We start from the raw sequence: 17,798 nt of genomic DNA, 5'->3' as shown, positions 1-17,798 counted from the left end.
CTTCATGTGCACACTGCTTTGGGTCTCTGAGATTGAGTGCTTCTGGACCTAGAGACGCAGCCTCTAAATCCACAGCTCTGGTGAGCGTGTGCCCCGTGTGCCCCACCGAAATATCTTCTCTCCGCTCATGTCTTTATGTCTGTGGTTTCCGGATAATCTGGTTGTTAAGTCTGATCTCTTACTTATCGGATCTATGATCTGGGGCAACTTATCTCTCTCAGAGCTTCAGATTCTTCTTGGGTAAAATGGGGGCAATAGGGATCCCTTCTGCCTGTGGTGGTTGCAGCATGAGAGGGGCCACATAAACCTCTTCTAACTCTGGAAATCCTCACGGACTTAGCAAATGGTGATCATGGTGATTTCAGCTTCCAAAGGGAAATTACTCAACCTCATTACAGAAGCAAACAGGAAGGCCCCTCTAACAGCCCGCCCCTGTCTGCACCTGGTGGCGCTGGGAGCTGTGCACAGGCCACGCGAGCTGGTCTGTAGATGGAGCGTGTTTTGCTGGTGACTCGTAGCATTTGTTGAACTCTCTTGTGTTTGGGGACCAGGCTGGACGCGCAGGGCACGCTGGCAAGGGTATTTGCCCTCTCCTCCTGACAGCCCATGTGCTGTTCGGGGAGATGAGGCGCACAGACATGAAGAATTGTAGCGAGTGTGTCCTCAGTGCTTGCGTTGAGCCAGGCACAGCTGTAGCACTTCTGCCGTATGTGCTAATTCTCACAACAGACACTGAAGCAGGTACCTTTTTTAATGCCTGTTATCAGATCAGGAAATCAAGTCACAAAGAGATTAGGTGAGCACAGTCAGTATACAGGATGGGTCCGGGCTGGGTCAGGTACTGTACATCTCGGAGGAGTTTATTTCCTTCCCCACAGCAGTTGCTGAGCAGTGCTGGGAGGAGGTGTCAGGGCTGACCACAGTTCTCCAAGGGGGGCACTTGGGGCATGAAAGGACTAAGTGTAACCAGATGCGTGGTCCTCTGTGGTTGGCACAGCTCCTAAGAGTCTGGAAGGGCTCAGGGATTTGGAGGCTGAGTGATGGGTGGGCTGCGGTGGGGCTCCTGGATGAGAGGGGCAGTGTGGCAGCCAGGTGGACATGGGAGCTGCCCCCAGCGCCTGCTGTGTCCCGTGTGCTGGCCCTAAGTGGGCCCTCCCCAGTCATCCGTCCACAGCTGATAGTTTTCAGACACAAGTGTTTAACAAAATTTCCAAGTCACTTGGTAATCAAAAACACCACTTTCAAAAACATGAAATAGCTTTAAGAAAAACAAGCAAACAAAGCTTTTCTTTTATAACAGATTTGAAAAGAGCGCCGCCCGAGGGCACCTGGTTCAGGCCTCAGCCCTGGGCTTGTCCTTCCCCCTCCTGGCTTCTGGGGCTGCTTTCTAAGGGGCCGGTGGAAGCCCCCTCAGCACTGCCCCTCCCAATATCCTCTTCTCTGCACCCCCCACCCTTGGTGGGGCTGCTTTTCGGGGGTTGTAGGTTCTGTGGCCTCCTGATCTGCATACAGCTATTTCTTAGGTCTCTAGCCTCCGGCAGTGAGCCCCGCCCCCCTGCCCCCCATGGTTCTTGGTTTATACACATTCTTTGTGGGCAGCTACTGTACATCAGGGTCTGTTCTGGGGCTACAGCTTATCTTTTGGTGCAGTGGCGGTACAGACAGGCGAGTAATGCCATGTGCTAAGGAGAAGAGTGAAAGGGCAAAGGGAAATGGGGAAATTCAGGAGGTCTCTGGGCTGTAAACAGTCCCGCCCCCTGCCTGGTTCTCTCCCTAATGGTCAGCCAGGCTTTTCCTGGAGTGGGGTTCGGGGAGCCTCCCTGAGGACGGAGGGGCCAGGCTGGAGCAGGGTCTGGGTTCTGGTGTGTGAGGGGCTTGGATGGGATACGAGTTATGGGGCCTCCTGTCTTGGTTCTGGATCGCGTGTCTTGGGGAGTGAGGGGGCGAGGTAGGCGGGGCCCCAGTGGCCTCTGTCAGCAGCACCGGGAGGGCCAGCCGGGATGCGTGAGTGGGGCTGCAGGGGGCTGTAGCGGGTTCAAGGTCCCTGTGGCTGAGACGGCACCTCCTTGGCTGTGCAGAGAAGCTGGACGAGATCCTGGCAGCCGCCACGGAGCCGGCGCTGAGGCCAGACATCGCGGATGCTGACTCGAGAGCTGCCACCGTCAAGCAGCGGCCCACCAGTCGCAGGATCACCCCTGCTGAGATCAGCGTAAGCCAGCCTGGCAGCTGGGGGCACTGGGGGATGGGTGGGGCACGGGGTCAGAGTGCCACGTCCCCTACTGGGTGTTTGTGCATTTTGGAGGGTGAGGGTCCATCATTTGGACTCCACTCTCCAGGGGTGGGGGTGAAGGACCCCACAGCGTCTCCCGAAGACACCTGGGGCCATCAGCCCTCAGAACAGCCACAGTCCGGCTTGTGCTGAGCTCTCACTCTTCTGGCGCCTCCCGCCTTAGGCAGGTTCTGTGCCACCTAGAGCAAGGACCCCAGCCACGCTGAGGCCACAACATGGTGTTGCTGTCCCCCCGCCCACTCCTCTCACTTGGCACCTTCTGGGCTGCTCCCCCAGCCTCACCCCGGCCATACCCAGGACCCCTGACTGCTCTGGCCCGTCTGCATCACCCCTGCCCAGCGCCGCCTATGCCTGTGGGCCCACAGCCATGCCCCTGCTCCTTGGAGGCAGGGCCTGGGCCTGGCTTCTGGGTCAGACACCATGGGAATTAGCACTGTTGGAATTAGCACATGGGGTGTCTGATCTCAGGCTTAGGAGGAGGATGGGTGGGGCTGGATGGGCAACTGGGGACCCCAGTGCTCTGGAACCTCCATATACCCCCGCCCCCTCCAACTCTCACAGTCACTGTTTGAGCGCCAGGGCCTCCCAGGCCCAGAGAAGCTGCCAGGCTCCCTGCGGAAGGGGATTCCACGGACCAAGTCTGTAGGTATGGCTGGGCTGGGAGCTGCATGGGGCTGGAGGACTGGGGCGGGGGCTGGAGTGCGTGCGGGGCTGGAGGACCCTGTCTCTCCCCACCCTTTGACTGAGGTTTCCGGTTTCTCTCAGTCCTGCCTCTCCCTGGCCCCAACCCAGGAATCTCATTTTCTGTGGACGTACATGGTGGGGGGCTGGGGGGGTGTCAGTCCTTCCCCCAACCCAGAGATACTTTGCTGAAAGATACCCTTGAGGCTTCTCCCCATCTGTCACCCCTGCCAGCGGGCACCCCCATCTGTACTTCCCACAGACACCAGCATCCCCGTCCCTGGGTCTTCCATATCCTACCTGGCTGTGCCCCCTGCAGCCTGAGTACCTGTCATGTTTCTGATGCTAAGCTACCCTCCCCTTGAATCTGCCCTCTCCCCTCCCCCCGGCACCCCAGTTATTGCTCTATATCTCTCCTCTCCTTCACAGCCAGTTTTCTCCAGAAGTCACCCATACTTGCTGTCTCCCATTCCCTGCCTGCCTCTCGGCCTGTTAGGGAATTGTCCATACCTGAAACCGAAATTGTTCTCACCAGGGTCACCAGTGGTTTCCAGGGCATTCCTCCCAGTGGCCCCATTTGATTTTGCTGCCCCCTCCTCCATGAAACTTTCCTACCCAGGGCTTCTAGGACAACACTTACTGGTTTTCCCCTCAGTTCTCAGGCTGGACCTGTTCAGTCCCCATCGCTCCCCTGCAAGGTGTGGGTCCTTCTCCAGGCTATGTCCTTAGCCTCTTTGCCTTCTGCACCTGTCTCCTTGGGGCCTCATCATGTCTCGCCCTTGGCCATCTCCTCTCTTGTTGACCCCAGACTGGGTCATCTAATAAGCCCCGCCCACTGCCCCTCCCGCTAGGCATCTAGGCCCCCTTACCTGCCCACCTGTCCATCCGCCCACCTACACACGTGTCCCGTTTGCTGTCCATCTGTTCACCCACTGACCTTCCCACTCGTCCATCCATTTGTCCCTGTGTACCCCACCGCTCTGTGTTTTACACACACTGGTTCATTTAATACTTGCAGTAACCCTGCTGAGGTAACACCATCAGTACCTCTAGATTATAGATGAGAAAACCGAGGCAAAGAGGTAAAATGACTTGCCCAAGGTCACACAGCTGCCTTACCTGTCTTCTATTCACTCATCTGGCCAATCAGTTTCCGCAAACCCAATCCCTCATTCACCCCAGGACCCCTGCTGATGGATGCACACTCTAGGCTGATGCTGGGCAGGGTCTGGGGGCTCAGTTGGAGGAGGTGACGTGTCTGCGGACAGCTCAGCTCAGCAGTTACATGGTGGGTGCAAAAGCACATTTACTAGGGAGCACCAACCATGCTTGGGTGTCAGGAAAGGCCGGGGGTGAGTGTGTGTGTTTGGGCTCAGACATGCAGGATGAGTGGGGGTTTCTGAGAGAGAATGGCGTGAATTGCTGACAGCAGTGGTCCTTCAGAGGCCGCTATGGGTCATTTCTGTAGGTAGGAGGGTGGGGGAGAGGACACATGAGACTGCAGCTACTTTGGAGCCAAGAGGCACTCCCCCCTCACCTCCCTGGCCTAAGCCCTGGACATCCTCTGTGGTTTCCTCCTTATTCTCTGCCTCCCCAGACAAATTAGGGATGGTCGGCTTCCTCACCGTCCTCGCAGCCCTGCCTGGCCAGGCCCCGTTGTCTTGCGCCTCAGCGTCTGGAGGCCACAGCTTTGGTCTCCTCTTGACTTCCTGCCCCGGCTTCACCCTCTAGTCCGTCCCTCTGGCCACAGGGGTCTTTCTGCACAAGATACCACCTCACATCCCTAGAGCTGGTCCTCTGTGGGCTCTGCCTTGCCTTGGGGCCCTGAGGCCTAGCCCCAGCCCTCTCCTGCTTCTTCTAGGGACCTTTGTTTCTGCCTCCCTCTGATTTACATCTGCCAGGACCGGCTGTTCTCCACCTGCCCTCACTCTGCCTGGATGGCCTGTCCCTCAGCCCCACCCAGTCTCAGTACTGACCACCGCAGGTCCGCATCTAAGTGCCTGTCCTTCAGGCTGTAAGCCTCTCAGTGGAGGTTGCCAGCTGTTCCCTGCCCACCCTCCTGGGCCCTCCTGTGCTCAGTCCATGGGTGGCTCATCTTTAATCCCCCTTGCCCTAGCCTGCCGCCTGTCACCCACTTGAACGCTGGCTGAGGTGTCAGACTCCGGGGCTCCTACCCCTTGTCCTGGCTCTGTGGCCCTGGGCACACATCTCAACCCTTGAAACCTCAGGGTCCTGATCCATAAACATGGGGACCATCTAGTGACTGCCTCCTAAGGCCACTCTGAGGTTCGCACAGAGGGCTGTACTCACAGGCTGAGTACTGAGTAACTGCTCATGGTGATAGTAGATGTAGGTCCTGCATCTTGAGGCTGGTGCACAGAAAGCGCTGGAGAAATGCTCACGGCTGTTATTTGGGCAGCGGCCCCACCCGCTCTGTATCAGAACGGATTCCCATTTTCATCACGAGGAAAGTGACTTGTCTTTACCCTGGGTCGGAACGCGGCATGCTGACCCTCCGGCGTGTTCCAGGTGCGCTAGCTTGTCCCACGTAGCTCCGTCTCACGCACATGCTCGTGGGTGTTGAGCTGCGTTTATATGCTGCGCAAGAAATGCAGCAGGGAGGAGACCCAGGCCGAACCTGGCACAGAATCTGTGTCCAGCAGTGGGGGCGGAAGGCTGGCCTAAAAATGATGATGGTGATGATGATGACGACGACCTCAGCCACCTTCCTGGGGGCGCTGCTGGGGGCTCAGCCCTGTGCTATAAGCTTTAAATGGCTTCACTTTGCACTTCAGTGGGAGGGGGCAGGTCTCCAGAGACGAGGAAACTGAAGTGCCAAGAGGTTAAGAGGTATCAGACAAGAAGTGGCAGAGCTGGAGTTCAAGCCTTATCTTATACAAAAGCTCCCCCATGCCCCACGCCCCTTGCTGTGCCGGGGGGTAGAAGAGCCGTGATGCAGGACACACGCAAACAGTTCAGGGTGGGAGGCCTGGTGAGCACTGTGGTGGCCAAAGGAGGAGGTGGTTGGGAACAGGCAGTCTGCATCGTCGTGAGTTCATAAAAGTGTGACCAAGCCCAGAGTGAGGCCAGGTGTAGATTCCCAAGGAATTGTTCCAGAGACCTGTGTGTCAGCACTGAGGAGCCGCTCCTCCACTCTCCTTGGATTGGGCCGTCTTACACCTGCAGCCTAAGTGAACACACCTGCAGCACAGGTGTACGCATTGTGTACACAGGAACACTCGGGAGGTCTTGCCCCGTCCTAGCTGGGCGGCAGGACAGTGGGGGCTCTGAGCGCTCCAGCCCTGCCCTCGCACAGATCCTAATGACAGCTGAGTGCGGCAGGAAGTAGGGTTCACTTTCAGTCCGTGTTGTCCATGAGAGAACTGGGGCGTAGGGGGGCTCAGGGCCTGGCCTGGGGTCACAGCCAATAAGGAGTGAAACTGAAACACGTGTCAGGTGCTCAGGCTGCCGTTCCACTGCAACCCTCCCTCCCTCCTTCCGCCCAGCCTTTCTGAATTTCCGCCACTAGGGCTATGGCAGTGACCTCCTGGCGGCCTCCCCCAGTCCAGTGCCCGTCGGTCTCTGGGATAGAGCCTTTCAGGACTTCTCTTCACAAAGCCTCCCTCACCGGGGCATCGGCTCTCTCTCTCCCCGGCCACAGCCCTGCTGCCCCCTTGTCCACAGCGTGTCACTCCTGCTTGGGAGATTTCCCTCTCATTTCTGACCATCTCCCTTCTTCCCGCCTCTGGTTGCCACCAGGGCCTCCCAGTGACACCTGCTTGTTCCACTGCTGGTGGCTCTGAGATGAGGCCTTGCTCAGTCTTGTGTGCGAAGGCCTGTGCCAGCCACCCCCTGGCCCTTCTCTGTAGTTCTGTCCCCACGACTGGGGGTGGGGGTGGGCCTGCCCCTGCCCTCCTGCGGTGTTGTCTTTGGGCCCTCTCCATGTCCCCAACCTGAGTAGGCAGAATTTGGGTCTTCTGTCACAGCCTCCGCTGGGGGGCCCTCCTCTCCGCTATATCTGAACGGATACCTCTCCCCAGTCTCCGCAGGAGCCCTCCCAACCCAGCGGGGACGAGCCCAGACTGGGGATTTTGCTTAGATCCCCTGCTCTGGGATCCCCGTGTCTCCCCCTGATCTCACCCTAGCGCCCACGCCCACCCTGACTCCGTCCTCTGGCTGGCGGCCAGCACCTCCCGCGGATTTCGAAGGCGCCTTGGCGTCCGGGACCTTGGCTGCCCTGGGGTGGGGGGCGGGGCCGGCCTGTGCGGACGGGGAGGGCGGGCGCCTGGGTCGGGAGGGGCCTCCTCGAAGGCCCCTGGCTCCTGGGCCAGGCTCACCGGGGCCCCTCTGTCCGCAGGGGAAGATGAGAAGCTGGCGTCCTTGCTGGAGGGGCGCTTCCCGAGGAGCACGTCGATGCAGGATTCAGTGCGCGAGGGCCGAGGCATCCCGCCCCCGCCGCAGACCGCACCTCCGCCCCCGCCCGCACCCTACTACTTCGACTCCGGGCCGCCCCCCGCCTTCTCGCCGCCGCCTCCGCCGGGCCGCGCCTACGACACCGTGCGCTCCAGCTTCAAACCCGGCCTGGAGGCGCGCCTGGGTGCGGGCGCCCCGGGCCTGTATGATGCCAGCGCGGCCCTGGGGCCGCTGCCCTACCCGGAACGGCAGAAGCGCGCGCGCTCCATGATCATCCTTCAGGACTCGGCGCCCGAGGCAGGCGACGTCCCCCGGCCCCCGCCAGCGGCCACCCCGCCGGAGCGCCCGAAGCGTCGGCCGCGGCCGCCCGGCCCCGACAGCCCTTACGCCAACCTGGGCGCCTTCAGCGCCAGCCTCTTCGCGCCGTCCAAACCTCAGCGCCGCAAAAGCCCGCTGGTGAAGCAGCTGCAGGTGGAGGATGCGCAGGAGCGCGCGGCCCTGGCCGTGGGCAGCCCTGGCCCGGCGGGCGGCAGCTTCGCCCGGGAACCCTCCCCGACACACCGCGGGCCTCGGCCGAGCGGCCTCGACTACGGCCCCGGAGACGGGCCCGGGCTCGCGTTCGGCGGCGCGGCCCCAGGCAAGGACCGGCGGCTGGAGGAGCGGCGGCGCTCCACCGTCTTCCTGTCTGTGGGCGCCGTCGAGAGCAGCCCTCCCAGCGCAGACCTGCCCTCCCTGCAGCCCTCCCGCTCCATTGACGAGCGCCTGCTGGGGCCCGGCGCCACCACCGGCCGTGACCTGCTGCTGCCCTCCCCTGTCTCCGCTCTGAAGCCATTGGTCAGCGGCCCGAGCCTTGGGCCTTCGGGCTCCACCTTCATCCACCCGCTCACCGGCAAACCCCTGGACCCCAGCTCACCCCTGGCCCTCGCCCTGGCTGCCCGGGAGCGGGCTCTGGCCTCCCAGGCGCCCTCCCGTTCCCCCACACCTGTGCACAGCCCTGACACCGAGCGCCCTGGGCCCTTGTTTGTGGACGTGCAGGCTCGTGACACCGAGCGAGGGCCCCTGGCCTCCCCAGCCTTCTCCCCGAGGAGCCCAGCCTGGGTTCCTGTGCCTGCTCGCAGGGAAGCCGAGAAGGCCCCCCGGGAGGAGCGGAAGTCGCCGGAGGACAAGAAGTCCATGATCCTGAGCGTCCTGGACACATCCCTGCAGCGGCCAGCCGGCCTCATCGTCGTGCACGCCACCAGCAACGGGCAGGAGCCCAGCGGGCTGGGGGCCGAAGAGGAGCGCCCGGGCACCCCAGAGCTGGCCCCGGCCCCCACGCAGTCGGCTGTGGTGGCAGAGCCCCTGCCTAGCCCCCGGGCCCAGCCCCCGGGCAGTACCCCAGCAGACGCCGGGCTGGGCCAGGGCAGCTCAGAGGAGGAGCCAGAGCTGGTATTCGCCGTGAACCTGCCGCCGGCCCAGCTGTCCTCCAGCGATGAGGAGACCAGAGAGGAGCTGGCCCGCATCGGACTCGTGCCGCCTCCTGAAGAGTTTGCCAATGGGGTCCTGCTGGCCACCCCGCTCCCTGGCCCAGGTCCCTCGCCCGCCACGCTGCCAGGCCCGGCCTCAGGGAAGCCGAGCAGCGAGCCGCCCCCTGCCCCTGAGTCCGCAGCGGATTCGGGGGTGGAGGAGGCCGACACGCGCAGCTCCAGCGACCCGCACCTGGAGACCACGAGCACCGTCTCCACAGTGTCCAGCATGTCCACCCTGAGCTCGGAGAGCGGGGAACTCACCGACACCCACACCTCCTTCGCCGATGGACATACTTTTCTACTCGAGAAGCCACCAGTGCCTCCCAAGCCCAAGCTCAAGTCCCCGCTGGGGAAGGGGCCGGTGACCTTCAGGGACCCGCTGCTGAAGCAGTCCTCGGACAGCGAGCTCATGGCCCAGCAGCATCACGCCGCCTCCGCCGGCTTGGCCTCTGCTGCCGGGCCTGCTCGCCCTCGCTACCTCTTCCAGAGAAGGTCCAAGCTGTGGGGGGACCCCGTGGAGAGCCGGGGGCTCCCCGGGCCCGAAGACGACAAACCAACTGTGATCAGTGAGCTCAGCTCCCGCCTGCAACAGCTGAACAAAGACACCCGCTCCCTGGGGGAGGAGCCAGTTGGCGGCCTGGGCGGCCTGCTGGACCCTGCCAAGAAGTCGCCCATCGCGGCAGCTCGGTGAGCAGGGCAGTGTGGGGAGGGTCCTGTCCCCTGTCCACGCCCGCCCCGTTCTTCCTCTCGTCCTTCCACGGCTCCCTGTGTTCCTCCTCCACGGCCCATCCTGTCCCATCCCTCACCTGTCCGTGGCACCCACCCCTGTGCTCCTCCCGTCTGCATCTCTGTCCTTTATCTGGCCTTGCTTTATCTGTCTGAGACCGAAGGCTCTTTCAGCGATCTGAAATATCAGGGGTTCTGTTCTCTCTATCCCTGTTGGTGCTGGCAGTGGGAGCTGGGCACCCACCGAGACCCCGGCTGGCCATGAGCGCCTCCACAGCCCTCCTGGAGGCTCCCTGCCCCGGGGTCCCTGCGCTCTCACTCTCACACCTGACGTAGCTGCCTCTCCTACCATCAAGGGTCGTTCTCTGGTCCGCTCTCAAGTTGCAGCTCTCCCCCACCCCCACCCCAGCCACTTGGCTTCTCTGTGGCCACATGGCTGTCCCACGTGGCTGGTGCCATCTTTCCTCGCTTCCCTTTGTAGCTGCCTTGCTTCCTTTTGAAACCTGGAGTACACTGGATCCTTTTCCTCTCAGGACCCACCACCAACTTCCTGTTTTCTGCCCCAGAAACATTTCTGTCTCTCAGCACCACCTCAGAGTCCCTCAAACACAGATCCCTGTGCGTGATTTTCAAAGCGCATCAAGAAGCCATTCTCAGGCGGAAATCATGCCGTTTCTCTGCACCTCCCTCTGCTGTCTCTTCTCCATGCCTTACCCGTTCCTCTGTCCTCCCCGGCCACTTCCTACGCAAGGTGGGGACCTAAAGAGGCCACACGGTGCCCTGGAAATGGGGGGAGGCACTGGCTTGGGGGGAGGGGCCAAGCAGGGGGCTGGGGTGCTGTTCCGGCTGGGCAGAAGCTGCCAGAGCCTCTGGGCTCATCCCTTGGCTCTTTCCTTGAGGACCTCATTCCCAAGGCTCCGCCCCCAAGGGGTACCTCCTCGGGCCTGTGGGCTCCATGCTTGCTGGCGGGAGAGCTGGTTCCTGCCCACGAGTGGTCTGAGGCAGAGCTGGTCGTCCCCTGGCCAGCCCTTGTCTGCCTTTGCCTTCTGTGCCCCGTAGGCCCTCCCCCACTTCTGGCTTTGTGGGTAGCACATGGGGTGCCGCCTCCTGAGTCCTCATTCTCGCCACCCTGAAGACCAACCTAGTGAGTCTTTCCTGCCAACCTTGGAAGGCAGAGTTCACAAAGCAGTGAGGAATGCAGGTCTTACAAGGGCTTGTCTGATCTACTTTCTTCCAGCTAAGGACTCAGAGGATAAGTGGGGGCTTGGGAAACTGGTGATGCCTCTCCCGAGTGGTTCGGCAGTGCTGCCCTCCAGCTCCCATCATCCCAGGCTTGCACTGGGGCCCTCCCCTTTTCACCTCTTCCAACTCGCAGTTGAATGTGAAAGCCCTCTTCCCAGCAGGGCAATGTTTAAAGTGCCCTATGAGTGGGTGTTAGGGGTGTGGCCAGGAGTGTCCAGTTGGAGTGAGCAGCCCAGGTCCGAGGCCTCTGAGGAACAGAGGGTGGGGATCCCCTGATGCAGCCTGGACCAGTCCCCATCTTCGCTCTCTGTTTCTCACCCCCCTCCACCAGCCCTTCCTTTCCTCTGTGCCCCTTGGTCCTGATGAAAATTAAAGCCATTGACAGCGGGTAGCACAGTGCCTGGCACAGTGCAGGCCTCAATAAAACATTTGCTAAACGTACGAAAGAACAAAGCTAAATGCAAGTGCTGTCTTTTGTGATTTGAGGTCTAGGGAGGCGGCTTAGGACAAATGCCACAGAAGGACAGACACTTGGTTGAGGTTTGCTGGTTGTCAAGCCCCTCGGCCGAGCTCAGGAGAGCCCAGGTGTTGCCTTAGCTCTGCTGGCTCCCGTGGTGCAGCTGGGCAGTCACAGGGCAGGAGGAGGTGGTCTCTGGGCTGGACCTTCCGCCACGTCCCTCACGGTCGTCCTCAGCATTTCCCCTTTGTCACGGCGAGGCTCTCTTGTCCAGTGGGTCTGGGTCATGCCAGAACCTGTGTTTGTTTCCTTTCTTGGAAGTGGTGTGGGGGAGGGGGCAAGGCCAGCAGTTCCAACCTTTACATCCCATCTGTCCTGCAGGCCCACTGGAGAGTGAGCCTCTTTCCCTCAGGAGTTCCTGCAGAATCCCGGCCTCCGATTGGCTTCGTGTGGATCCCCTGCCTCCCCTGAAACGGTCACTGGGGTCAGGGAGACATAGGGCTGCTGTTGGCCAGGCCTGCCTCATACGCTATCCTGGGAGCCAGGGCATGGGGTCAGCCAGAGCTACCGGATGGGTACTGAGTGAGGGGGGCGGGTATCCAAAGGAAAATCAGGTGCTGTTCCCAAAGGCACCAGATGCCGGAGAGCCTAAAACAAGAGACTCCCTGTGCCATGGCATTCACCAGCTTTAGCACCTCGCTTTGTTCCCTGACATCGGCCTGGGGTCAGATGGCCCTGGATTCCAACCCTCAGCAGGTTGCATCTGAGTTTGTATTCTTGAACAAACCACTTAACCTCAGTGAACTTCAGTCCCACCCCTGTGAAATGGTGAGGGTGACCAGGCACTCAGCCAGGCCGGTAGGGGGACTCTTAGGGTCCTTACGGGAAAATGAGCGCTCTGCACTGGAGAAGGCCAAGTCACGTTACTTCATCTTCAGAGCCATTCTGTTCGATGGATAATAATATAATCTCCATTTTCCAGACAATAAAATTGAAGTTCTAAGGAGATCCATTCCAGCCAGTAGATGGTGGCATCTGACCTCAAGCCCCGCTATCTGTCCACTATAATCTGGAGCCTCTGTCATTAAACCCCTTCTAGTGACAGACACTGTGTTTATGTGCAGTAGTTCCCCTCACACAGAAATGCATATGTGTTCATTGTGTAGACCGAACCTTTGCTTACCAGTCAGGCGTATAACGAACAGCATGTGGATTCTGAAATTACTTGCAGTTGAGCCCAACTGGTGCCGCTTGATAGGCCCAGCGACGTTACCCGTCTGCCCTGCCTTTCCTTCCCCACCTCCCTCCACATTCCCTTCTGCTCCTGTTCACACTTCCTTCCTTCCTTCCTCTTATTCCTCTTCCTTCTTGCCCTCGAACCTGGGTGAAACCATGGCCCTCTGGAGTGGGCCCCACTGCCTGTCCTAGACCCTTTACTTCTGGCCACTGGCGGGCGGCTGAGCAGGAGATGCTGTGGCCACGTCCAGTCAGCCCCACATGTGGCCGGCAGTGGCTGTGTTGCCCATCGGCGCTGCTGGGCAGCTCTTGTTTTGCCGCCAGCAGTGGCTAGAATCTGACACTCATTTCTCACGTAGCGATAAAAGTGCTAGTGATACTGTCTTTCAGAGACATGTCCGAAGTGCAGGACGTTCTGATGTCCCGGTGGGGCTCTTACCTTCCCAGGATGGATCCTAGCTGAAGCCCTAGGGCAGTTGCCACGGCCACCCAGTGGGTCACACCCCTGTGCCTTGTCCACTGGCCCCCCATGTGTTCCCTCGCAGGCCTGCCCCTCTCCTCACCCGACAGGCACCACAAGAAAGGAAGCGCCTGCTCTGCCCACCTTCCTCACTGACAGCTCAGTCTAGGCTCTGGCGTCCTTTACCCGCAAGACACTCTGCGGCCCGAGATCTAGGAAGATCTCAGAAGGGGAGGGGAGGTTACCCCTTATGTCATGGACTTGAAGCTCGGCAACTTGTGGAAATGCACTGGGGCCATCCAGAAGGCCCACGGCCTTTGGCTTTTTGGAACTTTGATCCCAGACCATCCACCTCTTTATGCTTCTAGCTTTGGGTCTAGCCTGATAGGCAGAACATTTGTCTGCTCAGAGCCCCACATCTGCTCTGAACTCCCTTTGTCTTCCAGACCCCACGGTTGGATCTGAATCCCACATGCGGTCTGAGGGCCACGTGTCTCTGAGCCCCACAGCAATACTCAGTTTTGCTGTGGCCCTCAGTTTTACACCTGTCTGACTGTCACATCTGATTTTACAGAAAAGAGTTCATGGCGAAATAGCTTTGGAAACACAAAGTTGATGAGGTTTCTTTCCTGCAGTACTTCTCAGAACTTTTGATGTGCTGTGTGCTGTGGTCTCGGACAGCTTCTTTAGTAGATCACTAATTAGCATCCCACAGAAGATGCACGTTTCTGCGATGGTGGAGAAACCCTGCCCTGGGGACCTACTGTGAGCCCGGTCCTGCTAGCACGTCTGACAGGGATCTGGATAAAGCCATACATGACTGCAGGTGCCTCAGGGCTTGTTCTTTTGAAACTGGACCTGTTGTGTGCTGGCCAGTGCAGGGCACAGGGGCCAGGCTGTGCTCTGTCCTTGCGGAGGTCCTCGCAGGTTGGGGACCTGTGAGGTGTGTTCGCAGGAGATGTGATCAGGGCTTCAGGAGTTCACGGAACTCTGCTAGGGGAGCGGGAAGGGGTCACAGAGGAGGGGTCATAGGGGCATCTGGGTGCATCAAGGTTGGAGCCATGACCTGGTGTGGGCGGTGAGAAGTTAGGGCTGGAGTGAGACACGGAGACCAGAGAGAGTGCAATGGGACGCTCACAAGCCCGTATATAGTTTGTGCTCCTGTTGAGGATTATTTCCGTTAATGAGGCTCTTAAATTTCAAAAGGCCACAGGCCTAGACCTGCCCTGCGTGAGTGCAGTGGCAGAAGGCCCCAGGCAGAGACCAGGGCCGGAGTGGGCTTTTTCTTGCCTGTTGGCACCAATGGGTTGACAGGCAGTCAAGCCTGAGAGTGACATGTCACATTGTTTTTGTTTTATAACATTTTTTTTCAGTGCATATTGTGTTCCTGGCTTTGAGCTAGGTACCAAGAGTCAAGGATAACAATTAGGAAGTGAGATGAAAGGTCCTGAGTGGGACCATGAAAGGTCTGGATCCAGAGGTGGCTGGGGGTGAGGAGGAGGGCCAGGGTTAATGCCGGGAGTTGGTGACATATCAGCCATGGGGGTGAAAGGATGGAGCAGCTGATGGTGGCTCCCAGGCCTCTGGTGTGGGAAGAACTGGGGCGAGGGAGAGCATGTTTGGAGACCCCAGGAGAGGTCTGGGGAGAGCTCAGGAGAGCTCAGGAGAGCTCAGGAGAGAGTGGCTTGGCTTCACATGTGGCATTCATGGGCACATCGGTCACAGAAAAGGGTGGGAGTGGATGACATGGCCTGGGAGAAAGTGCGAACTAAGAGGGGAACCTATCTAGGAAGGAAGGGGTAGAGGAAAGGGTGCCTAAGAGGGAAAGCAGCGGACAGGTCAGCAAGGGGATTCTGCTGACAGCCTCGGTAACTGCAGGGGCGAAGGGTGGGGGGCAAGACCAGGCCTCACTGGTCGAGGAGTCACGAGGAAGCCAGACACTGCAAGGTTCAGACACTGGTGGGAAAGTTGCTGGGGAGTGTGGAGCCTGGCTGAGACGTCTGGAGAAAGACCGGAAGGCGTCCAGGGGTGCTGGTGCCTACTGAGGTACCACATGTTAGAGAGTGGGTGGCCCAGAAGCCCTTTGGGAGGCTGGCAGGGGTTGTGATGTGGCCATGCCATGGTCAGAGCCTGGCTGGGGAGGCCGTCAGACAGCTCAGAGTGGTGACGGACAGCGATGGCTCTGCAGAGGTGGTGTGGAAACATGTGGACCTTGACCATGGACACTCCCAGGGTGCCTGGCCTGGGGCAATGTGGGAAGTTCCCTGTTCCCCAAGAGGAAGGGGAGGAGGAGCAGACACCTGGGCCGTGGGCATCCCTGGCCACTCCCTGCTATGCCCTGGGGTCTTGGGAGGGCAGCCTTAGGAGTGTGACCGGCCCGCTCCCCTGCACTCCAGTGGATCAGCCCCTCACTCATGGCACCTCCTGGCACCAGCCCTAGCCTCTGGCAGGTGCCCACCTCCCCACACCCAGTATCTCCCCTCGGCAGGGTCTCCCTGGTGCTTCTGAGCCGGTCTGCCCTCATCCTAGGCCTCCAGCTCACCCCATGCCAGGGCTCCAGACCCTGCTCCGGGGGACTCTGGGGGTGGGCCACGCAGAACTCCATCCTGAGGTGCAGGTCCCCATGCCAGGGTGGGATGCATGAGGGCCCGGGGTGGCGGGAGGGGAGCACTGTACTGGGCCCAGCCCCCCAGCGCTGCTCTCTCGCCCTCTCCCTAACAATCACCACCACTTGGGCGCCCTCTCCCACCCTCCACTGCCGCCCCACTTTGCTCTGAAACCCAGGCGGTACCATGGAAGTCAGATGTGGGAGAGGGGAGGGTTTCTTCTGGTGACTGGCGCCTGTTCCTTGAGCCCATCACCCCAGGTGTCCTTGGAGTCCCTCTCTGCTGGGTGGGGGAAGCATGGTCTGGCCTCTTCAAGAGGCTCTGCTCTGGATCTGAGCAATTGGGCAAGGCAGCAGGGACAGAGGCTGAGGAGAGGGAGCCAGTGGAAGGCAATGGAAACCAGGTTGAGTAGGAGGGACAGAGCTGGATCTCCAGGGGGAGGCTGGCCTTGCACGGGTGAGACGGGAAAAGACCAAACCTGCTTTCAGGGGAGGAAGGATGCTCAGGGTGCCCGTGCGGTGTGGGACAGGGGCCAGTCAGGATGGCACAGAGGTGGGTGGGGGAACCCAGGGGAGGGGTCCTTAGCCCAGTGTGGGCAAGGGCAGGGAGAGGGAGGTGGGATGGCAGCTGGAGAGAGGCCCTTCAGGCAGCAGCAGCACAAGGGGACACAAAGCATCCCCAAGCCAGGGGTCTGCTGAGCAGCTGCCACACGGGGTTCTTAGTAAAGCCTGTGGATGGACACCACCGTGGTCTGCACTTCACAGACCAGAGAACAGGTCACAGGCAAACCAGGAGCCCACCCAGCTCTGCCCGCGTCGGGCCTGCACTTTCCTTCCTCCAGCAGCTCCAGATGTGTTCCCTCCCATCGCACCTGGGCCCACTGCACCTGAATTCCTCCCTTACTGGGTATCTGGCCACGGGGTCCCTGCACCTGGCTGCCCTCACTGTGGTCGTGACTGGGGGCCATGTGCCTGCTTTGAGGGCCTGGGCCGCTAACACTCTCTCTCATTGCTCTCTCCTGCCCATCTGCATGTGGCTGCTCTGTCTAGCTGCGCGGTGGTCCCGAGCGCCGGCTGTGTAAGTGAGCATGCCCATCCCATGCCTCTCACTGTCCGTGCGCTGCACCTGCCCGCCTGGATCTCTGCTCTGCGTGGCTTCATGGGGCTTTGGTGCCACTGACGGCCCCATGAGGCTTCCCGTGGTGGCCACAGTAGGGGATAGGGAAAGAAACGGGGTGGAGGTGGCATGGGATCTAGGAGTGGGTTTTCTCTGGAGGGGTCCCCCCAGCCAGGCTTCCCACCATGGCCATGCTGGGGGGCGTGGCGGGGCTGAAGGCCTGGGGTCCTCTCAGGTGATGCTGGGAAGTGAAGACCCATCTGTGTGTGTGTGTGTGTGTGTGTGTGCGCGTGCACATGTGCTGCTGTGTCACTGTCATGAGCAGGCCACTGCCACTCCTGCCACTGCTGCATGTATGTAACACACGTGGGTGCTCCTGCTGCTGCTGTGTGCGCTCCTGTGCGGGGAGGCCGCATGTCGTGAGTGTGTCGCTGCCTCACGCCTGTCCTGCACGTGCCGCTGCTCCGTGTGGGTGTGAACGCCGCCTCGTGTCTGTCTCAGACCTCATGGACTTGTTCAGTCTTGTGCTGCCACCAGCCTTGATCACGACTCAGCCAGCCCTGCAGCCAGCCCAGGTCTTTCTGGGTCTCCTCATGATGACAGAGGGCGAAGTGGTGTGTGGGAGAAGTGGTGAGGGGTCTTGCCAGAGTCTTCCTCTCCAGGGTGTGGGTGGACGGGGCAGTGTCCAGAGCCGGTGTCCCGGGCTGTCAGAAATGCGGTGGGAAGCCCTTTGCCCCAGCGGCTGTCTTTCCTCCGGCAGCCTGCTCTTGGAGCCCGCAAAGAGTGGAGGGGGCCAGGGGTTTTACTCCTCACCGTCCGTTCAGTCTAGGGCCCCCCCTCCCCCAGCAGGGCACCGGCTCTGACTCTGAGGACCAGGCCAGAGTAACCACAGGACCCTACCCTCCTTTCTTCCTCTGGCCCTAAGGCTACCCACCGAGTCCCAGGCCGCCCCCTCCCGCCCCCGCCCTCCCAGAGTCCTCCTGGCCGCTGGCCCCCGCCCCTCCGCCTACCCCCACCTCGCCTAGTGCCCCTCACCTGGCCTTGACCCCCTCTCCCTCCGCAG

At 60.5% G+C, this 17,798-nt stretch overlaps 1 protein-coding gene across 6 annotated transcripts in view; it reads left to right on the top strand.

Annotated features, from left to right (window-relative positions):
• SHANK3 (SH3 and multiple ankyrin repeat domains 3) overlaps positions 1-17,798 on the top strand; it is a 50,194-nt gene that overhangs the window by 31,564 nt on the left and 832 nt on the right. For 5 of the 6 annotated variants that reach the window (XM_061205717.1, XM_061205719.1, XM_061205720.1 and 2 more), the window contains 3 exons: positions 2,079-2,209; positions 2,852-2,936; positions 7,329-9,579. In XM_061205717.1, coding sequence (XP_061061700.1) covers positions 2,079-2,209; positions 2,852-2,936; positions 7,329-9,579 — 2,467 coding nt within the window. Of the gene's footprint in view, positions 1-2,078; positions 2,210-2,851; positions 2,937-7,328; positions 9,580-16,668; positions 17,792-17,798 lie in introns of those variants that run through there. The other variant, XM_061205722.1, reaches the window with a different exon arrangement.

Source organism: Eubalaena glacialis, chromosome 11, assembly GCF_028564815.1.
Source record: "Eubalaena glacialis isolate mEubGla1 chromosome 11, mEubGla1.1.hap2.+ XY, whole genome shotgun sequence".
NCBI classification, from domain to species: Eukaryota; Metazoa; Chordata; class Mammalia; order Artiodactyla; family Balaenidae; genus Eubalaena; species Eubalaena glacialis.
This window is presented reverse-complemented; position numbering and strand designations above follow the sequence as displayed.